The 26,873-nt window shown below is 51.0% G+C and overlaps 1 protein-coding gene across 3 annotated transcripts in view; it reads right to left on the reverse strand.

Annotated features, from left to right (window-relative positions):
* The window catches only part of CFAP100 (cilia and flagella associated protein 100), a 41,228-nt gene extending 16,920 nt beyond the window's left edge, over positions 1–24,308 (reverse strand). Inside the window, exons 1-10 of one of the 3 annotated variants that reach the window (XM_077993730.1) lie at positions 24,239–24,308; positions 23,746–23,850; positions 23,127–23,234; positions 11,436–11,516; positions 4,519–4,613; positions 2,177–2,369; positions 1,415–1,482; positions 1,166–1,329; positions 773–853; positions 104–285 (exon numbers count right to left, since the gene is read on the reverse strand). In XM_077993730.1, coding sequence (XP_077849856.1) covers positions 104–285; positions 773–853; positions 1,166–1,329; positions 1,415–1,482; positions 2,177–2,369; positions 4,519–4,613; positions 11,436–11,516; positions 23,127–23,175 — 913 coding nt within the window. In that variant the 5' untranslated portion in view covers positions 23,176–23,234; positions 23,746–23,850; positions 24,239–24,308. Of the gene's footprint in view, positions 1–103; positions 286–772; positions 854–1,165; positions 1,330–1,414; positions 1,486–2,176; positions 2,370–4,518; positions 4,614–11,435; positions 11,517–23,126; positions 23,235–23,745; positions 23,851–24,238 lie in introns of all 3 variants that reach the window. The other 2 variants (XM_015130059.3, XM_001114297.5) reach the window with 2 other exon arrangements.
* Positions 24,309–26,873: the final 2,565 nt, after the last annotated feature.

The following is a 26,873-nucleotide window of genomic DNA, read 5'->3' on the forward strand; positions in this document are numbered from 1 at the left end:
CCATGTGGCCCAGATGCCTGCAGGTAACCTGCCAGCTGGGCTCAGGGTCTCAGTGGGCCACTGGCAGAGCCCACATGGGAACCCACATTCTCTTTTCTGCTACCTTTGTCCCCTGGTGTGGAGTTAACACTGCCGTCTTTGGAAGCCTCGGAGATCTCCTTGGCGTTTTTGAGAAACAAGTGTTTCTTTTCCTGTTCTTCAAGCCACTCCTTGGGCGACAGCTTGTATAGGAAATCCTTGTAGACCTTGTAATGCTGCAGAGTGTCTTCAAATCTGGAGATCTCACTACATCGGGGTGGGGTGGGGTGGGGGGTGGGAAAGAGGAGGTCAGCCTCTGCCACAGTGAGGTCCCCATGCCGGGGTCACACCTCCATCCTGGCCAAGTCTGTGTGGGCTCCTTGTTTTCCTTGAGAAAAGGTGCAGGAATGCCACATGCTGGAAGATGGGCACCTACCCTGCAACAAGCAGAGTCACAGCCTTTTGTGACTTGCAAGTTCCTCTCCACCCTGGAGACCGCACCTCTCTCAGGCTGTAGCTGGGCAAGCCTTTGAGCCAAACTGCCTGCCTCCAAGTGGAAGCTTTGGGAGTCACTGAATCTCTCTTGGTCTCACTCCCCCTTGTCTATAAATGGGCAACCGCCTTATGGAAGCACTGAGTCCCTGGGAGGTAAAGCCATGAGGTTCACGTGGCGCTAGGCTCCCTTTGGCCAGGCAAAATGACTGAGGGACCAGGAGGTGGGCCAGTCAATGGCCAGTATGCCCTCTGACCTCACCTTTTGATATTAACAATCTGGGTGGTGAGGTCCCGGATTTCAAGGATCTTCTCTATCTTGGCTTTGGTCTCCTTCTCAGCCCTAGGAGTTGGGCGTGGGGGAGGAGGAATGGGGGCAGGGGGCCAGTGGCAGCCTATTAAAGAGGGGTGAGCCCACCACCCACAGGCCCCAGGGTTGTGCCCGGCTCTGGACAGGGCTGGAGAGCCACAGAGTTAATCCTTTTGCCTGTAGTATCCCCTGCCCTTGGCTCCCGACCAGCCCTGGTGCTTCCAGAAGTGTTGTAGGGGCTGGGGGGAGAGGCTGGGTGAGGGGATGGATGAGTGGGTGTGCACAGGCTCAGGGACAATGGGGGTTCGGCATTGCCCAGCCAGCCCCTCGGGCCTGCAGGCTCACGCTTTCATGGCCTGCACGGAGCTGCAGTCGTTCTCCCTGAGGAACTCGTCGAACAAGGCGGCATCCTTCGCCAGGGACTTCTCGGCCTGCTGCAGCCTGGCCTCCTCTTTGGTCGCCAGTGTCTCCAGCCGCTGGATCTCTCTCCGTTTGCAATCCAGGGTATACTGAGGGCCAGTAGAGTAGGGTCATGGTGCCTGGCCCAGGCCAGGCCCTGCTGGCATCCCTCGAGCTGGGGGCTGCGGGACCTACCTGGAGGAGGAACATTTGCCGCTTCTGCTTAAGGTAGCCACTCATGTTCTCAGGCTCCACATTCTTTTCTGCTGGAAGAAGAGGGAGATGAGCAGGAGCGGGAAGCCCAGGCTGAGGAGGGGCCTGGCAGGTCTGCAGAGAAGCCTTCCGCTGGCTGCTGGGCACTGCTTTGCGTCCACGCCCAGGTGATTACCGGGACCATGGAAGGGAGTGTTCTTGTCCTGTCTCCACAAAGAGAGAAGGCTCTGCCTGAAATGTTACATTCTCCATGGCCAGAGTCCGGCCAGGTGGGAAGTCCTTACTGTGTCTGACTTGCGCCTCTCTAAGTTTTTCCCACACATAGCTACCTGTGATGGAGTTATATTAGATCTATGAATTAGGCACAGTCAGAAATAATAACGACTCATAAAAATAGAACAATTATAACAATATGCTGTAATAAAAGTTAGGCAAATTGTCTGTTTCGCAAAATATCTTACTGTATTGTACTCACCTACTTTCAGCTCCGGCAACTGATGCCAAGGAAAGAGAAACCAAGGATAAGGTGGGGAACTATCCTATTAGGATTGAAAAGCTTTTAGGCTTGCAGTCCTGGAATAGAGCTTTGGGACCCCCCTGGAGGGGCCAAACACAGAAAAGGCGGGCCTTTCCAAAGCACTTCCCATCTGTGCAAGACGAGTGGCACCGAGGTTCCAAGCGCCCCATGCGCTGCGGATGTGGGGCGCCACTGGCCCAGGTTCCCCCGCGCCGGAGGGGACGCACCTTTGGTCAAGGTGAGCTTCCATGTATTGTAGTCGCGGAAGGCGCGCAGATGGTCTGCCTCGGTGCGCGCCTCCAGGTCCTCCTGCTTATCCTCCAGCTGCAGCTGCCGTCGCAAGCTGGTGTGCTTAGCCAACACTTTGGAGGAGTAGGTCATCTTCTCGTGCACTCGCATCGTCTTCTGCTGCTGCCGCTCCTGGGGGCGTCGGGCCAAGTCGGGCGGGGCCCAGGCTCCCCACCCGCGTCCACTCCTAGGGGCGCGCGGGCCTGAGGCCCGGGACGCGGGTTTGCGCGCGAGCGCGGGAGGATGCCCGTGGAGCTACGCAGCGCGGGGACACGGGGGCCTGAACACAGCAGCCCCGGGCTGACAGCCAAGCAGGCAGGGCAACTGCTGGGGAGGCCAATTGCCCCTGAGAAGGGCGCCAGTCAGGGTCCCCTGGTCAAACACAGGCTGCCCGGTCGAATGAGTACTCCAGACCCACAGAGGGGACACGCTCACCCGAAAAGATGATGTCTCATTTTATCCGAAATCCACATTTAAGTGAGAGTCGTATATTTTGATGACCAGCCCAGGGCAGGGAACCTAGAGGCTCTGGGGTTCCCGAAAACTACGGCTGTGTGGTGGGTGTAGCCTAGCTGGAAGGTCACCGTTGGTGGCCATCTCCACCTGCTCTCCACCCCACTCCAGCTCCTGTGTGGCCTGGGGGTGGCTTCGAGCCAGCCCTCCCTTGGGAAAAAACCCTCGGAGGAGGGGGAAGGCTGGACTCACCTCCCCACATCCCCACCTTGCCCTGTGTCCCTTTTGCCATCCGGTTTTCACGGTAGGGATATCCCCTGCCAGCTCCACACCCTCTCCCACTTTTTTGCACCGGCCCGGGAGTCTCTTCATATGGACTTTCTAGGGTCACTTCTGTTTCCTGCTGGGACCTACCAGGTACACAAATGGCATCTAAGAACCCAGGCAAATGGGTCCAGCCTGAGGCCCCTGGAGTGCACGTCCCCATCACTGCAGTCAGGAAAATGTCACCTACTAGATCCTCAGGGTACAAGGTGGCCTTTAGAAGACATTGGGCAGCTGACTGAGGGCAGGGCCAGACTGAGGGGGACCCTGTCGGGAGTGGGAGGTGGTGGCGGTGAGTGTCAGACCCTGCTGGGTGGGGAAGGGTATAAGTGGGAGAACCTGCTGGGTAGGGGAGGTTGTGAGTGGGGTACCCTGCTGGATGGAGGAGGGTATGGTTTGGTGACCCTGTTGGGTCGGTGAGGTTGCGGTTCGTTGACCCTATTGCGTGGGTGAATATGGCGTTTGGTGACCCTGTTTGGTGTGGTGGAGAGAGTGTGTTGGATGAGACTCTTAGTGGAAGGCGGGGGAGGTCCTGAGCTAGGGCTGGGCTTGAGTGTAGAGGAAAACCGAGTGCCTCATTGGAGAAGATACAGTAGGGTAGCCAAGGCGTGGGTCAGAGAATCTCTGGGTCTCAGTCAGTCTAGGAATCACAGCCCACAGGCTCAGCCCTGGTTTCTGATGTGGAGGCCTGGGCAGGCTGAAGCCTGTGCATCTCCACCCATGCCCTGCAGATGCCAGTGTAGCTGTTGCTGCCTTGGGAACCACGGCTGTGAGGAATCCCTGAGACGCTGAGCCCTGAGTCAGGGGGAGGTGGATGGAGGCTGTGGGGCAGCCCAGGTGCGACCCTGGGAAGGCTGCCATGCCTGGCACGTGGGGCAGGGCTAGGTGCCCAAGGCAGCAAGAGTGGGCTGTCCCCACTCCAGGCTCATAGCTCTCAGGGCTGGGAAAGCAAGAGGACAGGCTGGGGTGAAGATGGGGCAAGAGTGGGGTCGGTGCTGGTCCAGGGACCCTAGGCACCTGGGGGAGCATGTGTATGCGTGCCATGGGTGACTCTGTGTGCAGATCTGACCTGCAGGAGTCCAGCCAGAGGAAGGGCACAAGGCCTGAGCATAGGGGGTGCCTGTGGGATGGGAGAGGGCCTGTGAGGGCTGAGCTGGGCCTTGGAGGACCCAGAGAGTATCAGGAGGGGATGGTGTTTCATGTAGGTGGCATTGGAAGTGGAGGTGAGGTGGCTGAGGCTGTTGCCACGGCAGCCCAAGAAGTCTATCTGACTGAGACCCAAGAAGAGTGGTGACAGACAGGGGAAGACGGGTGGGACACTGTGAGTCCTGAGAGCCAAGGAGAGTTTCCAGCTGATTTTGTAGGAAGTGGTGAGCCATTGACTATTCTGGAATGAGAAGGACCTGAGGAAAGTGCTCCTCCGAGAAGGGCAATGTGGCCACTCCAGGAAGCAGTGGGAGCAGGGAAGCTCCTGGAGGTGCTGGCGTCTGTCCTGGATACTCACGGAGAGAGCCTTATTCCGCTCCTGATCTCTGAGCAAGAAGAAATCCACATCCCCAGACAAGTGGAAAGGATTCGCCGAAGGGTCAGGACCATGCTCTGGAAAGGGAGACACCTCGCTGGAAAGGCGAGCCAGCTCTTCCAGGCGGTGGTCTGTGTCTCCGGGACCCCACTGCCCACCCAGCCCAGCATGGAAAAGCATGAGTGAGTGGGAAGGTTCTCCTGGATCCAGCTGTGCTTAAAGTCCAACCCTGGGCCTTCCAGCTCCATAAAGGCACCTCTGTAGTTTAACCTGGTTTAAGTTGGGCTTCTGTCCCTGGCGCCTGAAAGAGAGCTGGTGAGCACAGCCTTGTCTCACACATCTGCCTTCAGTCAGCCCTCACTGCAGGCCTCTGGAGTCTCCCTTATGGAGGAGGGAGGCTGAGCCTGCTGTTTGTCAGTGATGGGCCTGGTGACCAGGGTCTGCTGACACTGAACTCACGGCCCTTGCTGTGGGCCTCCAGGTGAACTTGCATCTGTCTTTTCAGGCCTCTCAGTCCTCCCAGAGAAGGCCAAGAACAAAGTACTTCAGACCTGGGGAGGGACCAGAGGCCCAGAGAGGGGCTTGTGAAGGTTTGCTTTGCAGGGTGGACTCTCGTCCCGCTCATAATTCTACACACTGACTGCAATTCGGAGACGGAGCTGATGCCAGCGGCCTCCCTGTGAGCCTCAGGCAGCCAAGAAGTCAGGTGGAGAGGGTAAACTGAGCACCTGGGCTGCCTTCCCCGCCAGCCCAACACCAAACCCCCAGAAACGTTAGAAAACAAATGTAAAACTCCAGTACGGCTCTGGAAGGCAGGGAGGGTGGCTCTGGTGTCACAGAAGTTGTTAGGAAGCTCTGGGAGAGGGCAGGCAGATGCGATGGGGTGAGGAGGTGCAGCCTGGCACAGCTGCCGGGACGAGGGCATGGAGAACAGTGTGAGGCTCCAAGGCTCTGGGTGGCAGACACTGGGACACAGGCAGCTGGTGGAGGAACTGCCAGGCACTTGCTTCACCTTCCCAATCTGCACTTGCTCTTGCTCCCTGCTCCTGTCCAGCAACTCAACCAGGGCAGAGGTGTTTGCCCTCAATTAGGAATCGTGGGACCTGGTGCTTGATCACAGGGGCAGAGAAGTAAAATTCTTTATGCTCCCAAACTGGCGATGAGCACATATGGGTGGCCCATCCCATGTCCCCATCACAAAAGCAAATGATAGCTAGGACGCACCCAGCACTTGCCATGGGCCAGACTGGGGACTTTCCATGATTTAATGTTCCTGACCGCCCAAGGAGGTGGAAATTATGGTTACTCCCATTTTACCTCTGAGGAACTGAGGCTTGGAGCAGTCAGATACTCTGCCAAGGTCCCATAACTGTAAGTAGCTATGGGGAGACTGGCTTAAGAAGTCAGGCACTGCACCTGCAGTCTGGTGACTTGGGAGTGGTCAGAATTCATGTGAAGATGATTGACGTGTTTAGGTGAAGATGAGCCCGCCCCAAAAATGGCAGTCATTTGAGGCGAATCATTCCAAAAATGCAGAGTTGGTTGAATGTTTTTAAGCCAATCAATGTAATACCTTCCATTAACAGAATAAAACAGGAAATGATACAATCATTTCAAGAGATGGAGTACAATTATTTGATAAAATTCAAAGCTTATTTTTGAATAAAACTCTTAGCAACTAGGAATAGAAGGGAACCCCCAAATCTGATAAAGGGTATTATGCTTTTGCTGAGTAACAGCCCCCAAAGATGCCCGTGTCCTAATCCCCAAACCTGTGATAGTGTCACCTTCTGTGGTGAAAGGGCCTTTGCAGATGTGATTGAGCTAAGGATCCTGAGGTGTCCTGGCGTGTCCGGGTGGGCCCAGTGTAACCACGGGGGTCCTTGTAATTGGGAGGCAGGAGGGTTGGGGCAGAACGAGGAGTGCAGGAAGAGAAGCCAAGGTGGAGTAATGTGATAGAAACACACGGAAATAAATAATCTGCTCTTGAATGACATCTGGGTTAACAAGGAAATCAAAATGGAAATTTAAAAATTCTTTGAATTGAATGATAATAATGAGATAAGTTATCAAAACCTCCGGGACACAGAAAAACAGTCCCAAGAGGAAAGTTCATAGTGTTAAATGCCTGCGTCAGAAAGTCTGAGAGAGCACAAATTGACAACCTCATGTCACACCTCAAGGAACTAGAGAAACAAGAACAAACTAAATCCAAACCCAGCAGAAAAGAAATAGCAAATATCAGACCAGAACTAAATGAAATGGAAACAAAGGAAATACAAAGGATAAATGAAACAAAAACCTGGTTCTTTGAAGAAAATGAAATTGGTTTAGACCACTTGCCAGATTAACCAAGAGAAGAAGAGAGAAGATCCAAATAAACTCAATTAGAAATGAAACTGGAGATATTCATCCACCACCACAGAAATACAAAAGATCATTCGAGATTACTATGAACGTGTACGTGCACAAACAGAAAACCTAGAGGAAACTGGTAAATTCCTGGAAACATACAACTCTCCTAGATTAAATCAGGAAGAAATAGAAACCGTGAACAGACCAGTAACAAGTAGTGAGATTGAATCCGTAATTTAAAAATTGCCAACAAAAAAAAAGCCCAAAAGCAGACGGATTCACAGCTGAATTCTACCAGACATTCAAAGAAAGATTGGTACCAATCCTACTAAAACTATTCCAAAATATTGAGAAAGAAGAGATGCTCATAGAATCAAACCAGTATCACCCTGATACCAAAACCAGGAAAGGACAAAAAAACAAAACAAAACAAAACAAAACAAAAAACTACAGATCAATTTCCCTGACGAACATAGATGCAAAAAATCCTCAACAAAACATTAGCTAACTGAATCCAACAGCACATCAGAAATATAATTCATCATGATCAAGTGGGTTCCATCCCAGGGATGTGGACGTGGTTCAGCATACACAAGTCAATATATGTGATACATCACATAAACAGAATTAAAAACAAAAACTACATGATCATATCAAAAGATGCAGAAGAAGCATTAGACAATATTCAGCATCCCTTTATGATAAAAACTCTCAACAAACTGTGCTGCTACCTTTGAAGACAGAGTGAGAGGCTTGAGCCAAGCGATGCAGGCGGCCACGCCTAGAGGTTGGAAAAGGCAGGAAGATGGGTTTTTCTCCCAGCCTCCAGGAGGAAGGCAGCCCTGCCAATGCTTTGGTTTAGTCCTACAGGACTTCTGACTTCCAGAACTGTAAGATGAGCTATTTGTGCTGTTCTAAGCCTTTGAGTTTGTGGTGATTTGTCACAGCAGCAATAGGAAATAAATACAGATATCTACAAGAAACCTTCAGATGAGATACTGAATGTCCCTCCACCCATGTAGGATCAGACCAGGAGCAAGGCAAGGATGCCTGGTCTTGACATTGCTATTCTGCATTAAAATGAGGGTCCTCACTGGGGGAGTGATTCAAGAAAAAGGAATAAAAAGGTTGGACATGGTGGCTCATGCCTGGAATGCCAGCACTTTGGGAGGCTGAGTGGGAGGATCACATGAACCCAGGAGGTCGAGGCTGCAGTGAGCCGAGATGGCACCACTGCACTCCAGCCTGGGTGGCAGAGTGAGACCCTGTTTCAAAAAGAAAAAAAGAAAGGCAGAGAAGGTATAAGGATCACAAACGAAGAGAAAATAATGCCATTCAAGGTGGCATGATTGTTTAGTAGAAAACCCAAAGGAATCTACAAATGAAATGGTTACAATTAGGTCAATTAAGATGTGGTTTGTAGGTCTTATTGTGAAAGTAAAACAAAAAGTTGTAGAAGACACAATCAGAGGATATCATGACCTTGGGGGTCACTAAAGAGTTTTAAAATAAGACACTAAAAGCCATAACGAAGAAACGATTGAGCTACATGAAACTGAACTACACTAAAATTAGGAACTTTTTTTTTTTTTTGAGATGGCGTCTTGTTCTTTTGCCCAGGCTGGAGTGCAGTAGCATGATCTTGGCCCACTGCAACCTCCGCCTCCTGAGTTCAAGCAATTCTCCTGTCTCAGCCTCCTGAGTAGCTGGGACTACAGGTGCCCACCACCACACCCAACTAATTTTTATAGTTTTAGTAGAGATGAGGTTTCATCGTATTGTTCAGGCTGATCTCAAACTCCTGATCCTAGGTAATCCACCTGCTTCGGCCTCCCAAAGTTCTGGGATTACAGGGGTGAGCCACTGTGCCCAGCCAGGAACTTTTTATTGGTGCCTTTTAGCACTGCACAGAGAGTAAAAGGCAGTTCCAGGAGTGGGAGAATATATCTGTCATCCTTAGAACTAGCAAGTGACTTCTACCCAGTAAAGAGCTCCGATAAGTCATTAAAATAAACAGGCAGTGCAACAGACAAGTGGGCAGAAGATGGAAACAGGTACGTCCCAACACAGAATCATCAAATGACCCAGAACCATGTGAAAAGGGAATGGCCCTCCCGGGTTACCAGGAAATATGAGATACTAACATATACCCAGAGGACAAAGTCATATTAAAAGGATCAACAGTGTCCCAAGTTGGAGAGGACACAGAGCAACTGGAAGTCGTATGCCTGTTGGTGGGACTGGGAATTGGCACAGTCCCTCTGGAAAACTTCATTTATCCACTAAAGTTAAACACACAACCAGGAATTCCACTCTTGGGTGTGTACCCAGGAGATGCAAGTGCTTATGTCCCCAAAGTGACATGTACAAGACTTCATAGCAGCATTATTTGTAAAAACTGGAAACAACCCAAATGTTCACCAGCAATAGAAAGAATAAATGCTTGGCATATGCACAGAAGGGACTCTGGCTAGGTGCAGCAATGTGGATGCCTCTCACAGACCGGATATTGAGCGAAAGCTGAAACTGAAAGGCTAGAGAGTGTGTGATTCCATTTACAGGAGGCTGGAGAGGAGAGCCAGTGGTTTGGTGGGGATAGCTGAAGAGTGGCTGTCTCTCCGGGAAGGATAATTTCTGGGGAGATGGAAATGGTCTAGATCTTCATAGGGTGGAGGAAACACATTGTACACATTTGTCAAAACTCACAAACTGGGCCAGGTGGTGTAGCTCATGCCTATAATCCTAGCACTTTGGGAGGCCGAGGCCAAAGCACTAATTGAGCCCAGGAGTTTGAGACCAGCCAAAGCAATATGGTGAAACCCTGTCTACAAAAAATACATAAATGAGCCAGGTGTGGTGGTGCGCACCTGTTGTCCCAGCTACCCGGCAGGCTGAAGCAGGAGGATCGCTTGAACCCAGGAGGTTGAGGCTGCAGTGAGCTGTGATCGAACCACTGCACCACAGCCTGGGTGACAGTGAGACCGTGTCTCAAAAAAAAAAACAAAGGGATAGATGGGTGACTGGGTGAATGGCTGCCGTGATAGTTTGTGCGGAGGGTCAGGTGCTCACCCCCAGGGCTCTCTCCCTCCCGTGCCTCTGCATCCACAGCAGATGCAGGTGCTCCCTCTGCCCATGAGAAGAGCCCGGTGACCAAGGGGAGCCAGGATCTAGTCAAGCACCTGGGGCTAATGTCCAAGGGCAGGAAGGATGGGCACAGAGAAGCAGTCCCAGTGCCAGCATCAGGAAGCAGACACACAAATGCAGAATGGGGACACTGGGCCCTGCTGCAGGAGAGGCGACACCACTGCTCAACAAGTCAAAGGCCCGAGAGTGATGGGATGGGCCAGGGAATGGGCTGCTAGATTCACAGAGACTGAAGGAGCTCAGGTCTCCTTTGAATCCTGATTAGAACGAATCTTCTACAGAAGATGTTTCTGAGATAACTGGGCCAGTCTGACCGTGGGTTGGGCTGGTTCACTTTGTCAGGTGTGGTGATGGTGCTTGGGTTTGTGCGGAACACCCCTATTGTTGAGAAGTGCACACTGAGGTGGATGAAATGACATGTCTGGATTTTACTTTAAAATATCCTGGCAAAGAAAAAGAGGGAAAGGACAGAGGAAGCAAATGGGCACATTTGAGTCAGTGGCAGAACCTGGTGGTGGGCCTGTGAGGCTCGCTGGCTCCAATCTCTACATCTGGACATGTTTGAATTTTCATTTTATAATTCCATAATAATAAAAGAGAGGAAATGTGGTGGGGAGAGGGGTGGGAGCCTGGGCCATGGAGCACAGGCTGGGAGAAACGCTCACATCTGCAGACCTCAGCGGAAGGACCAGACTGGTCTGTTAGCCCAGGGGCAGAGTGGGAGACAGCAGGGAGTCCAGGCAAGGGAGGTCGGAGCCACAGTGCAGAAGGTGGCGATGCCCTGTGCAGGGCTACCAGGGTGAGGTACATGCAGCTAGCTAGCTGCCTGCCCTCCTTCCTCGTAACGGTGGCAGCAGTGTGCCCTCCTTGTAGATCCTGATGGCCATATGGCAAATTTAGCTGCTGGAATGTGGGAAGACATTGCTGCTTGGGACTTTGGGGAAGAATCCTTTCCCCTAGAAGGCTAAGTTGGCTGGAGGGTAGTTTTGCCCTTCCCTTTGTTCCTTTCTCTGCCTGGAATCAGATGTGCTGAGGCTGGAGCTGCAGCAGCCATTTTGTGAGCATGAGACAATCTTGTGGTTGAAAGCCCTAATTCCTTTCTGGTGGAGCAGAGAGACTTGGGGACTTGGTCACCTGAAAGGTTTTATGGAACGGCTGTTTATGGAGCCTCAGGAAAGCCTGCACTCCCTCCCTACATTTCTCATTAATAGAGGGAGCAATAAGTCTTACTTTGTTTACGTGCCTGTTATTTCAAGTCTCTGTAATCCAATTCCTAATGGAAAGAGAAGCATTTCCTTTTGCCCTTAGCTCTCAAGACCTGGTCTGAGGGGGTCTGGGGGCAGAGGGAGAGGAGTTGCCTCCTGCCAACTTGGACTTTAGCCTCCCAGCTTGAAGGTTACCTTTGGGTTTTTTTGCCTGTTTCTTTGGGTTCTCTTCAGCGCTTGAGGAAGAGCTGATGTTCATGGATTCCAGGCTGTTCTCTGAGGAGACACAAAAGTGAGGGCCGCAGCAGTGACTCCCCTGGCCCATGAGAACTGTGAACACAGCCTGAGGTGGGGAATGTCTCAGACACACAAGGGTTCAGCGTCAGCTCCCTCCCCTGTGAGACTGAGGGCTCTAGGTCCCAGATGATCACACTGACTTTGCTGGGAAGTTGTGAGAATTGTGCAAGAAAATAGCCTGGGAATTCCCTAGCACCTGTGCCTGGTGCACAGATGTTTTGTGCCTCCCCTTTCCCATCCTTCAGTGTGTGCCTTAAGAGTAGCAGTGCAAGGCTGTTTTACAGATGGACATACTGGGACCCAGGGAGGACAATGACCCCAAGCCTCTGACCCTGGCTTGGCCAGTGCCTTGCCTCCCAGGGGCTTCCTGCAGGACTTGGATGGAGGACCCTAAGACCCCACCTCCTCAGGGAGCTCCCACCCCTATCCCACTGTGAGGAGTGGCCCTTCTGACCAAGCAAGGAAACTGGAGTTGTGCTGCCTGGAAGCTACAGCCGATTTTCTCCCCAAGGCCAGCAAGTCTCCTCCCCGTCCGGGGTGGGCTCCCCAGCACCCTGCTTCTTCAGGTGACTACTCAGGTGTTACTGCTGGGTCCCCAATGCCTTGCAGTTCTCTTCAACCAATACCCATAGGGAAGGAGGCATGTGGCCTGACACCTCCTCCATTCCCACCCAGGAATCCTCTGTAGCTTGGAGATCCTGGTCATTGCCTGAGGGACAGGGACTGCCAGAACATGGTCTCTGGTGGGCTGCTCAGGGTGCCAGTCCTCCTGGGGTGGGATGGGGGAGGGGCTGTGTGGTCCCCGAGTGAAACAGTGAGCAGGAAGACAGGGCTTCTCTTGAGGTGGGGCTCTGATACCAAGGCCCAGGCCCTGAGCAGATGGTCATGGGGTGAGGGAAGAGTGAGGAAGATGGCGGGAGTCTTGTGGGACAGGTGGGAAGGCCAGGCCTAGGCTGAAACTCAGAGGGCTTCAGGGCCACGCAGAATCCATAATGTATAGTCGGGGAGGCAGAGGCGGTTGGGAGGGGTGAGGCTGGGGAGAACTCAGGGGCTCGGCTGCTGAACCATGATTGTCCTCTAACTCTCTTAGTAGGCATGTGGTTAGATTTCCAGGTAGAATTTAATTAACCATATCATATACATCAGAAGATACCACTGTTATTTAAATAGACCAAAACCCAAACCACACAAACCAAAAGGCTATTAGAAATGAAAAAGCAACGGATCTAGATGAGGTCCCAGTTACTAGGGAGGCTGAGGGGGAGGATCCCTTGAGCCCAGGAGGTTGAGGCTGCAGTGAACCATGATCATGCCACTGCACTCCAGCCTAGGTGACAGGGTGAGACCCTGTCTCTAAAACAAGAAAGAATGAAAGAGCAATGCACATATATAGCACATATTTCAAACAACACAGGTTTGATGTATTGATATGATGAAACAGCCTCACCTGAAGCTTTTGATACCTATATATTTTATTTATTTTATTTTATTTTATTTTATTTTATTTTTGAGATGGCGCCTTGCTCTGTTGTCCAGACTGGAGTGCAGTAGCACGATCTCAGCTCACTGCAACCTCCACCTCCCAGGTTCAAGCGATTCTTCTGCCTCAGCCTCCCAAGTAGCTGGGACTACAGGTGTGCACCACCACGCCCAGCTTATTTTTGTATTTTTTGTAGATACGGGGTTTCACTATGTTGGCCAGGTTGGTCTCAAACTCCTGACCTCAGGTGATCCACCTGCCTTGGCCTCCCAAAGTTCTGGGATTATAGGTGTGAGCCACTGTGCCCGGCCAAGATTTTTGCAGATCTGACTAGAAGTATTTTATGCACTGTTTTTTTACCTGTTTCTTTGACAAAAGAACATACACTTATATGCCCTTGCTTTTTCACTAAAAAACTCACCTGCTTACACACAAAAACGGAAATGAACCTTATGGACATTACACTTAGTGAAACAAGCCAGCCCCAAAGGACAAATGCTGTATGCTGCCACTCACAGGAGGTCCCTAGAGCATTCAGAGACTAAGTAGAACAGTGGTCACCAGGGCTAGGGGAGGAGGAATGGGGAGCTAGTGTTCAGTGGGGATGGAGGTTCAGTCTGGCCATGAGAAGAGTTCTGAGATGGAGGGTGGTGATGGTCGCACAGCAATGTGAATGTGCTCAATGCCACTGAACCATACATTTAAATATAGTTAAGATGGTCAATGTTATGTGTATTTTATCACAATTTTAAGACTTGAAAGAAAGATCATCTGTGGCTGGGTGCAGTGGCTCATGCCTGTAATCCCAGTGGGAAGGCTGAGGTGGGTGGATCATAAGGTCAGGAGATTGAGACCATCCTGGCCAATATAGTGAAACCATGTCTCTATTAAAAATACAAAAATTAGCCGGGCATGGTGGTGTGCGCCTGTAGTTCCAGCTACTTGGGCTGAGGCAGGAGAATTGCTTGAACCCAGGAGGTGGAGGTTGCAGTGAGCCGAGATCGTGCCACTGCACTCCAGCCTGGGTGACACAGCAAGACTCTGTTTCAAAAAAAAAAAAAAAAAAAAAAAAAAAAAAAAAAGCTGGGCATGGTGGCTCACGCCTGTAACCCCAGCACTTTGGGAGGCCAAGGCGGGTGGATCACAAGGTCAGGAATTTGAGACCAGCCTGACCAACATGGTGAAACCCCGTCTCTACTAAAAATACAAAAATAAGCCAGGCGTGGTGGTGCATGCCTATAATCCCAACTACTCGGGAAGCTGAGGCAGGAGAATCACTTGAACCCGGGAGGTGGAGGTTGCAGTGAGTCGAGATCGCGCCACTGCACTCCAGCCTGGGTGACAGTGAGAGACTCTGTCCCCCCCCCAAAAAAAAAGAAAAAAAGAAAATTCATCTGTTCACACACAAGTCTCATCCATACTTAGCCAAGTCCCTCGGAGGACCCTGGGATTTTTTTTCTAACATCTTTTGCAATTTCCGAATTTTTGTAATGGTTACTCTTATAAAATAAAATTTCAGAATGCTCTAAATTTATTAGGCCAAGGAGGAAGTTAAGCCCTGGCACCTGACGTACATAACCTGTTTGCAGTTCTGCTTCTTAGGGAGTAACCCTCCTCCGGAGGTTGCAGTGAGTCGAGATTGCACCACTGCACTCCAGCCTGGGTGACAGAGCGAGACCATCTCAGAAACAAAACCTCATTGTTCCTGCTCTGTGAATGACCGGGAGACCGGACACCAGAACTCCCGCTTCCAATCACTAGACTTTGTTACAGATTAACTGCCTCTTTATTGTCCCATACCTAATTCAGAGCAGATGGCACCCAGGACCCCATGACAGTTGCATCTGCAGTGTGGAATGATAAATATACCTGTCCAGAGAGAAAAGGATCCCTTAGCAAGTCAGATCCTTGTAATGTGCATGCAGCCTTCCATAGAAGGATGCTGAAATTCTGCTAAACTTCCCAAAGCTTTGTCTAGATAAACAATCTTAAACTTCTATACTTTGGAACATGGGCTTTCATTCTCTGGATCTCTGATTACTGGTGACCTGTCCTCAACTTTGTGCTTGGAGAAACTCTAAACCTGATTCTGACTCTTTTGGTTATTTTAGCTTGATACTTTCCCATCACCAACTTTAGTGGGACTGCTTTCCCTACACCGGAAACTGTCACTCTAACAGGTCACAAAGGGCATCTCAGCTTTCATTTGCCTTTCTTAATTCGGAAGAAACTGTGTGTCTTTTCGGATGTTAATTATCCATCTTCTTGCCTCATTCTGTGAGTATCCTTTGCCCATTTCTCTACTGAAGTGTTCTAGTTTCTAGATGATTCTTGAAAACCTTCATCTATTATATTGATGGACACTGGCTCATTTGTCAGATATGCTGAAAATAATTCTCCTTCAGGCAATTTGACTTTATCATTCATTTTCCTTGTATGAAAATTAAACTTTCACTTAAAGAAATGCTTTGGGGTTTAGTGTCTTGTTTAGAAAGGCATTCTGCCACTGAAGTTTAAATATTTTTTAGAAAATTATTGTGTTTTCTTCTAGTATTTTAACATGATTTAATTTTTTAACTTAAAAAGTCTCTATTAAGGTATAAGTCTACTTTTATAATAATTCAGGAGAAATAGGAAAAGAATGAACTGGTTGTGAAACTTTCTCATAAAAAAGGATAAAATAGGCCAGGTGCGGTGGTTCACGCCTGTAATCCCAGCACTTTGGGAGGCCGAGGCAGGCAGATTACTTGAGGCCAGGAGTCCAACAACAGCCTGGCCAATACAGCAAAACCCCATCTGTACTAAAAATACAATAATTAGCCAGGCATGATGGTGCACCTGTAATCCCAGCTACACTGGAGGCTGAGGCAGGAAGATCACTTGAACCGGTGAGGTGGAGATTGCAGTGAGCCGAGATTGCACCACTGCACTCCTGCCTGGGTGACAGAGTGAGACCCTGTCTCAGAAAAAAAAAAAAAAAGATAAAATACACTTGACTGGGCACTCCATTCATGTGACATGAGTTCCGAACATCGGAAGGTCCCTGTATCGTCTATCCATCAGAGTCTTTTGGGCTGTGTCCTGGGCCATTCTCTCTCCTTTCCTCCTAGACGCCTCACCAGTGCCCATGGCTTCAGTTCCGGCCCCAGCGGATTTGCTGATGCCCTCATGTTTCCACCCACTCTCCTGACCTCTGGGCCTCCATCCACAGTAGCCTCTTCAGAGTCTCGGCTGGGAGTTTCCCACCGGACACTGACACCCACACATCGCCAACTGAGCTCCTGGCCTTCCCCCTCCTGCAGAACCTGCTCCACCCCTGGCCTTGGCCATCTCAGCAAACAGCACTGTGATGCACAGGTGTCACTGAGGAGACAAGGCATCCCCAACGCCCTCTTCTCCCTCATTCCATACCTGATCTCAGTCAGTCTCCAGATCCCACAGACTCTCTCCTGAGGAGCACTGGACCCAGCCACCCCTGCCACCTGCACCCTATTTGCTGGTTCTCTGTGATTGCCCTTACCTGGACTCCCACAGCAAGTCTGGACTGCACCCCCCACCCCCGACCCCCTAGGCAGTAAACTCCTGGAGGGCAGGCATATTAACCATGCCTTTTACCTTCTCAGTTAGATGCTTTGACCTCTGGGGCCTTCCTGAGCTTAGAGGACCTTCCCTTCCCTCCCCTCGCCCTAGGATTAGCCAATCCCTGGAGATAGAAAATGACTTGCCCAGAGCACACCTTTCAAATGCAAACCACCCAATCCAGAGCCCACATTCCCAGCCAAAGCCTCTATCAGTCTTTCACTCTCAAGACCACTGATCCCTGCCCTCTCCCCCCAGAGCCAGCACCAGACAACCAGGGGCAGCCCTGTGCCCTAGAACCCCAAAACTATTCTTGCAAATCAGTCCTATACCTGCTCCCTCACTTGCTTCCTTCCTGTGATTCCATAGTGGAGGCTCCTGACCACATCCCCCTCTCCCTCAGCTTCCTGCCTGACCCTGCAGCTTCCCCCACACAGCCCTGCGTGGTGCACCCTCTCTGTCCTGGGGATCTATGAGTAAGCAGCCATTTATCCAGTGGCAGTCATCTCCTGCTCTTTTGGCCTCACCACACTGAGCAATAATAAAACCTGTGTTTTAAACCAGCAGGAGCCATGTCTGTCCCATCCCTCACCACTCTCAGGACTGGGTTAGTGATGGTGCCAGACAGTGGCCAGGTCTCCTCGGAGTGCCCACCAGGGGCTGCAGAGCAGCGCTTGGGCACAGTGATGGAAGAACTCTGGCCGTCTCTGGGCTGGGACACAGGGTGATGCGTGCTCACTCAGCATCCGCCCAGCCACAGCTGTGGGCACTTTCTCAGGGTCAGGTGTGGCTGGGGATGCCGCCCTGAAGGAGGTGCCATGCCTGCCTTCCTGGAGTCCACCTTCTGGACAGGCAACAAGCAAACAAAATAAAGAGAAGTGAGAGATATTCCAGTGGCTGTGGCAACCAGGTAGCCCATGGAGGACGCACCATCAGAGCAGAGCCCCAAGGGGAGTGTGGTGACATCGTGGGGTCATGGAGGCAAAGGCTGCAGGCAGACCTGAAGAGGAGCCACTGGGGCCAGCATGGCTGGTGGGGTGTGACACTGGGGAGCACAGGGATGAGGCCATTGGGAGCCACAGAAGGACCAGGCTTTGGCAGGGATGCTCTCCACAGAATTGGGCCACATCTCATCCCCATTCACAGGTCAGTGTCCTCCCCTGCAGCTGGGCACAGCCACACCTCCCTCCATCCCCTCCTCCTCCCACCTGCTGCTCCCTCTCCCGGGACACTCTCTCCATCATTCCCCATCTCTGCTGAAATGTCACCTCCTCCAGGAAGTCTTCCTGATACCCCTGTCTAAATGCTCCCCACCACAATCACTGAATCAGCCTCCTATTTCAGCACTGCTGGGAACCATCCTATTTAGGTGTTTACTTCACTTATTTAATACATTTTAAGAACATATTTTTTGATTGCAGTAACATACATACTATATATATAATATATATATATGATTTGCCATTTTATGACATTAAAACCTTTTTAGTATGGTAACATATATATAATATAAAATTTGCTATTTTAATTGGTTTTAGGTGTACAACTCAATAGCATTAATTACATTCACAATGTTGTACAACCACAACCAATACCTATTTCAAAAACTTTTCATCACCCCAAACTGAAACTCTGTGTGCATTAAACAACTCCCCATCCTCCCCTCCCCAGCCCTGGTGGCCTCCATTCCACCTTCTGTCTCTATGACTCTAACTGCTCCACTCACTTATATGAGCGGAATCATACAGTATTTGTCTTTTCTTGTCTGGCTAATTTTACCCAGTATAAGGTTTCCCAGGCTCATTTGTGTTGTAGCATGTATCAGAATTCCCTTCCCTTTTGAGGCTGAATAGCGCTCCTCTGCACGGATGGACCACATTTTCTGTATCTGTTCCTCCACCGATGGATACTCAGGCAGCTTCCACCACTTGGCTCTTGTGAATAATGCTGCTGTGAACATGCGTGTGCTAATAGCTGAATTCCTGCTTTCCGTTCTTTTAGGTACATATCTAGCAGTAGAATTGCTGGATCACATGTTAATAATGTTTACATTTTTGAGGAACTGCCTATTTTTCTCAGTGGCTGAATCATTTTACACTTTCACCAACATGTAAAAGGGTTTCATTTTCTCTACATCCTCGCCAACACCTGTTATTTTTGTTTTTATTTTTTGATAGTAGCCATCCTAATGGATGTGAGGTTAGGTCTCATTTTGGTTTTGATTCGCATTCCCTTAATGACTGATGATGTTGAGTATCTTTTCTCCTGCTTGTAGGTCATTTACATATCATCTTTTGAGAATTATCATTCAAGTCCTTTGCCCAGTTTTGAATTGGGTTGTTTGCTTTTTGTTGTTGTTGTTGAGTGTTAGGATTTCTTTCTATATTCTTGATATTAATCATTTGTCAAAGATTTCTAAATGTGAGCTAATCTCAGATAAAAGTCTAGCTCTCTCGAGGGTGGAGGGGGTGGGGAAGGACAGCCCTTGACCAACAGGGCCAGGAGGTTGCTTTAGCCTGTGGAGTTGGAACAATGGTCAGCCACTGAGTGGGCCCCTCAGAAGCAAGCCATGGTCAGCAATCAAGCACACAGCCTGATTTTTGGAGGACAAGATCTTTATTTCCCACCCTGGCACCAGCAAGCTGTACCAAGAATGCAGGCCACCTTCTCCCTGCTGCCTGCTGCCGGCTGGAGGCTGGTACAGCCGCTCCAGAAAATGCTAAAAATTCATTAAAATGTCCCAGCCTCCTCATCAAGATCTTCCCTGCAAGCTGCAAGCATTTCACTAAACTCCAGAGTTTCAGAATAGTTGCTTCTGATAATTCACACCAGCACGATTGTTTCAGGGGAGGGATTTCTGGAGCTTCCTACTCTGCCATGACGCCATGACGTCACCCCTGTTGTCAATGAGTTGCTTGCTCCATTTCCTTTATGGGCTGTTCATTGCTGGTGAACAGAGACAAACTGGTTTTTCTGTGTTGGTCTTGTAACCTGCAACTTTGCTGAGTTCATTCATTTACTCTAGTAACTTTCTTGTGGATTCTTTGAGATTTTCTATATATAGGATTGTGTCATCTGTGAATAGTTTTACTACCTCCTTTTCAATCTGGATGTTTTACTTCTTTTTTTCTTTTTCTTGCCTAATGACCCTGGCTAGATCTTCCAGTGCAATGTTGAACAGTAGTGGTGAACGTGGGCTTCACTGTTTTGCTACTGATCTTAGAGGGAGAGCTTGTAGGCTAACAGGTTTTGACTGAGGCCTGTGATGTGCCAGGCTCTGGGGGCACAAATGCCCCTGCTGGATGGGAGCGAGACAGTAAGCAACATAAGTGAGGAAGGGTCAAGAGGCCAGAGGGTAGAACGTGTCATTGAGAAAATGAAACAGGGAACAGCAATGAGGGACGTAGGGCAGGTGGGGCACTGCGTTTTACCTTGCTTAGGGGAGGCCCCCCTGTGGAGCTGACATCTAAGTGAGCTCCTGTGGGGCATGAGGGAGGCAGTCCCAGGAAAATCCGGAAGAGCATTCCCTGTGGAGGACACAGCAGCGCTAAGATACTGAGTGGGAGTGAAGCAGGCCTGGCCTGGCCAGGGCTGCAGGAATGGATGGAGCCAGTGAAGGTGAGAGCTGTTTGCTGCACTCTCCTAAATGCTCAGAGAGCAGGCGCCCCCGTCTCATGGTCCTCTGTGCCCCAGCCCAGCACAGTGCCTGACACACGGTAGGTGCTCCATAAATATTAGTGAAATGACTGTGGGTCCCTGCATGGCCTGATGCGGGCTGCATGTGTGGACGGCCCACTCTGCCCACCAGGCCACCAGGCCAGGCTTCAGATGTCCCAAGATGAAGGTTAGATTACTGAAGACCATGTTTCTCCACACTGCCAAATTAAACTCCTGCCTCCAGCCCTTCGCATCCCTCATAGCCAGAACTGGCAGGGAGACGGCCTGGCCATCTGGGTTTAACAACCTCTCTAGATCCCATGCCCTTCCTGAATGCTCCCATTGTGGGGGACGTGGACTTGAGAAGCAGCAGCAGGAGCCTGCAGGGCATCCTGATCTGATGCGTGTGAGCACGGCTCCTTCAGCAGGGCCAAGCCTCTCCCAACCCGCTCCTCCTGGAGTCTTGTACCTGGAGCCTGGTGTCTTGGGAAATATATTTGGCTGCTCAAGGAACAAACTCCCCACAGTGAGGCACAGGCAGGGTTCTGGCCCAGAGGGACCAGCTGCAGGCCCCTCTCCTGGAACTGGCCCCTCACTGGGCTGGGAGCTGAGGGTACAGGGCCAGAGCTCTGGGCACTCCTGCAGCCCCCACCACTCCCCCCCACCGGCGGGGAGGCCTGTGGTCCACTCTGGCTTTCCCTGACTCTTCAGCCTGGCCAGGGTTTCCATCAGGTGCCCTCCATCCTCTGCTTCAGGGGCGAGGCCTTGCTCAAGGTCTCAAGAGAGGCTGTGGCCAAACCAGCCCCTCTGCTGGCTTTTATCACAAAAGTCGTAAAGCTAGACACTGAACAGTCTCCCTCTTAAATCCTTCCCTTCATCTGGGCAGAGGCCAATAGTCCTCCTGGGCCACAGGCCCTACCCAGTTGGCCCATGTTGGCCTCCTGTCTCTCCCTTGAACACGCCACGCCCTCTCCCACCTCAGGGCCTTTGGGCCTGGCTGGCCACCTAATGCCCTTTCCCCACTTGCCCTCCAGGCCCCTGCCCTGGGCCCTCTGGCTAAGGCTGGGGTCCTATCTGTACTTGGCTCAGCATCCCCAAACCTCTCACCCCAGGTGGCTCAGTGTCATTCTGCCCTACATTTGTCCCAGCTCCTGCAGCTGACCCCAGGACACAGAGCTCAGCAGTCTTCCAGACTGGACCCCCTGGCCAGGTCCCCTGCACTGCCCATGCCAAACTCCCTGACCCACCCAAATCTGAGACCCCTGGCCCTGGGTGCCAATCCTGGCTCTGCCTGTCTGGCATGGTTTTCTCACAACTGCACAGGCCCCCAATCAATCTCGAGGGACTACCAATGACACAGGGTCACAGGGTACCCCAGGTAGGCACTCCCCCTCATACCAATAAACAAATTAATATAGTTTACATGTCTTTCAACTGTCTTGTGGTAGCATAATTATCTGCATTGTTTTATGGGCATACTGAGAGTTAATTTGTTATCTATCAACATTTTAAAGCCATTTTTTTTAAAACCCTATTCCAGCCTTTTTTCATTTTAAAATTTACTCTGGAGCAAAAAAAGAGAAAGAGAGCATGTGCATGCATAAGTGTAATGGTGGAGGTCACTGTTTATAGCAGCACACTTTCTGAAACAAGCTAATCACCCATATGAACAGGGAATTGGTTAATAAATTATGATAGAGCCATACTGAAAGATTACTATTCTGCTCAAAAGCACAAAAAGTATAAGGGAATTCTTGATGTATTGATAAGGAACAGTCTCCACAATGTATGGGTTAATTTTAAAAATTAAGGTGCAGACAGGGTTTTCATTGTGTGGTCTCTGTGTAAGAAAAGAACAAACCCCATCTACACACATTTCCTGTACGTGCACTGAGCTGGTAGCCTAGAAGAGACAGGTGACACTGGCTACCTCTGAGGAGAGGGCACTGGGTGCCTTTGACAGGGTGGGAGGGGCTTTTCACAATGAGGGGCTTTTACACGCTTTTGAATTTCGAACCACGAAATACTATGCCTGGTCAAAACCAAATTAAATTCCAACAGAAAAGCTGAAGGGCCCCAGGTGGGCCTGGGCAGCCTCCCTCAGCGCCACCCTGTGTGAGATCCTGGCAAATGCATGCAATTCCCCAGGGCAGGCAAGTTCCATCCAGGGAATAGTGCCAGCTGACCACCTCCTTGGAGCCCAGCCTGGCATTTGTGGTCAGAGGGGTGCTGAGAGAAGCTCACCTTCACGGTGACACCTTCCTCATGGTCTGTTGTGGGTTGAATTGTGTCATCCCAATTCATATGTTGAAGTCCCAACCCCCACTGTCTCAGAATGTGACCTTGTTTGGAAATAAGGTCTTTGCAGCTGTAATTCACTAAGCTGAGGCCATTCTGGAGCAGGGTGGGCCTCCAATCCAACGTGATGGGGTCCCTGTAAAATGGGGAAATTTGGACACAGACACGCACAGGCAGAATACCACCTGGGCAGGAAGGCTGAGATGGGAGTGATGCTTCTACAAGCCAAAGAGCACCAAGGATTGCCTGCAAAGCAGCGGAAGCCGGGAGAGAGGCCTGGAATGGGTTCTCGGTCAGAGCCCTCACAGGGACCTGGCCTTGTGGGCACTTGATCTCAGACATCCAGCCCCCAGAGCTTGAGAAAACAAATGTCTGTGGCTTCAGCCCCCCAGTTTGTGGTGGTGCTTTGTTACAGCAGCTGCAGGGAACCGACATGCATTGTCTCAAGGGAAATGGGCAGATCTATGACTCCTGCCTAGTGCTTGGTTTACAGCCACCTTAACCCGTGAGGGAGCTGGAAAGGTTCCGAGGCTGCCCCTGACCTCTGAGAGTGCCCACCCTGGCCCAGTACTTACTGTCATTGGTCATGTTCTTGGAGACTATATTGGACAGTGTCTCAGACATCTTGGCTGAGGCCCAAGAGGTTGATGCAAGGCTTCTCCTCTTCTAAAGGAGATCCTCACCTGGGGAGTGACACAGTGCTTAAGTCTGGTGGTCCCTAAGCCCAGAGCTCCCTTCCCCTGGGTGGCTGACAGCCACCGGCATTTGTTGAGGGCTCGCCGTATGGGGACACCTGCCTGCTCCCTGCCTCTCCCACCCGAGGGTCCACTTTTCTCTCCTGGACCTGGCTCTAGCTGCCTACTTTTTCTGTGCTTAGAACACATCAGTCTTGGCCTCGAGGGTTTGCATTTTCGGCCTCCTCAGCCAAAAAAATATTCTCCCATACCCAGATGGGGGTGGTGGGTTCCCCTCTCTTCAATTCCGAGCTCAAATGTCACCTCTTTAGAGAGACCTCTCACCATCCCATCCAAAGTGGTTTCTTCCTCCCCACCCCAGTGTGGCCTTTATTTTCTTCTGTGCAATTCCCACTATCTGATTATCACTTGAAAAATCTGTTCATTGTCTATTTCCCCCTAAAATGTGAGCTCCATGAGAACAGGGGGTCTTTTCTGCTCATCCAAGCTCCTGACATACCCTTGGCACGCCTTAACTTCATCCGTTGAATGAATTTTCATTTTTGCAGGGGAGGAAGCAGAGATTCAGCGAGGTGTCCAAAGTCACAGTCAGGAGGAGCTGCCTCTGGAAGGGGCCCAGGGCTCTAGGCTTGTGCCATTCCCGCCGCATTCCTGCTACATCCCCCTTTTGGGTGAGCCTGGGGTTCGCAGGGTCTCCTCCTAACACCTGCGCTCTGCCAGGCCCCGGGCCACACAGCAAGGTGCACAGGGATGGTAGGACAGATGGGGTGGGTGGTAGGACAGATGGGGTGGATGGTAGATGGTTGTGTTTCAAGCAAGTGTCATGCGAGCAGAGGGCGGGGAGCCTTGCAAGGCGCCTTGCAAGGGGCGCGTGAGAGGTCCGCTCCCGGCCACGCGCGCCCCTCGGGCCCTGGTTTCGCACCTCTGCCGCCGCCCCACGCGCCCTCACGGACCCCGCGCGCCCTGCCTACCCCGGCCCCGCGCGCACCCACCGGCCCCAACTGCCCGGGCTCACTCCGAAGCCTCCGCGCTGCAGTTCTCAGCTCCAGGAGCAGGGCTCTTGGGTTTACGTCTCCAAGGCAACCATTCTTCAGGCTGGTTGTGACGCCACAAAGACCGCGGAGGCTGGGCGCGTGAGGGCTGGGCCTGCGGGCCGCTGGACAGGCAGGGCGCGGGGCACAGCTGCCGGGTCCGAGCTCCCGGGACGATGTCCACCCTGACGCCGCCAGTACAGCGCCTGGCCCAAGCCCGGGGCCTGGTGAACGCGGGTTTCTTCCTCTGAGGTTCATTCATCACTCTGCACTTGGGCCGGCTCCTTTCTTTCAGCCTGATTGATTTATTCACCACGTGCCAAGTGCTGAAGAGGGCGCCCAGAATGGATGCTTTTGGAACAAAAATAGCCCTGGTTCTTTCCTGGGGAGGGATCGCACTTTCTCGAGGGGCATCAAAAAACTCGTTAGAAAAGCAAGTTTTCAGTCCTCACCCCAGAATCAGAAACTCGAGGTGGAGCCCAGCAATCTGTGTCCTGACAAGTCCACGCGATACCCCAGTGCTGGCTAGGGTTGGAAAGCCACTGCTCTACCGAGCGAGCTAGACCCATCATAGTGGGACAAGCAAGAGGATGAGGCCATGCAGACCAGGGCAAGTTTTGGTGTCCAGATCCACCAGCTGCTTGCAGCCAGGGGCACCTGGGTGTCTGGTCCCCCGGCTCAGGGATCCTGCCTCCCCACAAAAAGCAGCAGCAGGAGACCCCTCTTTGAGTTCTGAACATATTCCTAGATTTTCCCAGTATCTATGGGGATTGAGAGATTGACAAAGGCTACTTGGAGCTGAGAGCACAGTCAGGGACTCATCTTTTTGGGGACATTTACGGGTTTCTGGAGGGACTCTGGAGCAGTCTGCAGCCCAGCAATGTAGTCCCAGTGAGGATCCCAGCTGTGCCAGGCTCTGCCTAAGGCCGGTATAGTGGGTGGGAAGACCACATCCACAACAGGAACTCCACTGGAGCTAGGGGTGGGAGTGAGGGGGAGCTAGCAAGATGGAAGGAGCAGGGATCCCTGAATCTTTGCTGGTAGAATAGTGTCCCAACTTGCAGTATCCACAGTGGGCGTTGCACAAGGGAGGAAGAACGTGGTATTGTGTTAAGCCACATAAGTGATTTGTGCATGTGCACATATGTGCACGTGTAGTGTGTGTGTGTGCATGTGTGCACGTGTGTGTTACAGCTGCTAGTGTCAAATATGCTGAAAGACAAGTAGTCCCTTTACCCTTAGGAGAGAGGCTCTTTACACTGACATTCAAAGACCTCAATGACCCGGCCCCAGCCTAGCTCTGCAGCCTTATCTCCCTACAAACCATCAAAGCAGAACAAAAAGCTGTGCCTCCGATTTAGGTTTCAGCAGACCACAAGAAGCACTTCATGAACTGGTGACTCAAGTAGAAAAGCAAGTGTTTTTGAAATGGTTTATCTAAACACAAGGTGTTCTAATGAGGCTTTTAGGAAGCTAGAACATAAGTGACCCAAAGAGAACAAAGGTACCCAGGCTCCTGCCCATTCATTGTTCTCAACAGATCCGTTTATGAACTGTCGTGAATCTCCCCATGAACCCTACAGAGTGTTTTCTATGTGCCAGTTGCTGGTCCACGCGCTTGACACCAATCCACCCATTTCACCCATATGATCACCCTACCTTTGCATGAGTTGCCGTGTGGACAGAGCAGGGACACAATGAGGCAGTGGATTGCAGCTCTGCTCTTACCTAGAACACACTGCCTCTCGCCAGGAATCGTCCTACCATTTTATGCAGTTATCCCAGACAGTGATGCACAAGCTTTGGGGAAAAAACCCCCCCACAAGTCCAAAGGTGTATTTCATAATAAAGGCACGTTCTCTAGTCAGTTTGTGTGTTCTGGCCTTTGTTTTTGCTCTTGGTAGCTTACAAGGTTAGAAAGAAAACCACCTAGAAAACGTGACCTGATTTGGAACTTTTAGTCTTAGCCTAACAGATCTAACTAAAAATACCATTTGCTGATTGAAAGCTAATTTTTAAAATCAGGTGGGTGATTGGTGGAGCGATGGCGGCTGGCTGGCTGTGTGGTGAATTATAGTGGCCTGTGAGCCGGCCAGCCCAGGCAGCGGGCATGTGGGTGTCTGCTTCAAAAGTCTTCCAACATTTCTGTATGTTTGAAGCTTGAAAATGTTCATAATCGAACACTTTGGGAAAGCTAACAGTCTTCTTAAAGGAGAAATTTGTATTTCTGATTTCGTATTTTCCTCCTCAAACAAGGTATATCAGTCTGGGCCCTTGGGAATAAACAACAGAAAGCAACTATAGCCAGTTAAAGGAGAAAAGGACATGGGGGTGCCCCCAGACTCTGTAGGACAACAGGGAATCAGGCTGGGAGATGTTGTAGCCTGGAGCGGAGCCCAAAGCCATGGCAGGCGCATTCCGGCAGAGACCATGCTGTGATCTGAAGTCGGCTTTGTACTCCTGACTGGCAGGCAGCACCTGGATCACCTGCTTGCACCTTGGGCCTTCCACACAAGATCTCTGGCTTCTGTCGTGGGAGGAGGGACTCAGAAACCAGGGGGATCAAGGGTTGCCCTGTACCCAGACAGGGTATTCA

The sequence above is a fragment of the Macaca mulatta genome, chromosome 2, assembly GCF_049350105.2.
Source record: "Macaca mulatta isolate MMU2019108-1 chromosome 2, T2T-MMU8v2.0, whole genome shotgun sequence".
Taxonomy (NCBI): Eukaryota; Metazoa; Chordata; class Mammalia; order Primates; family Cercopithecidae; genus Macaca; species Macaca mulatta.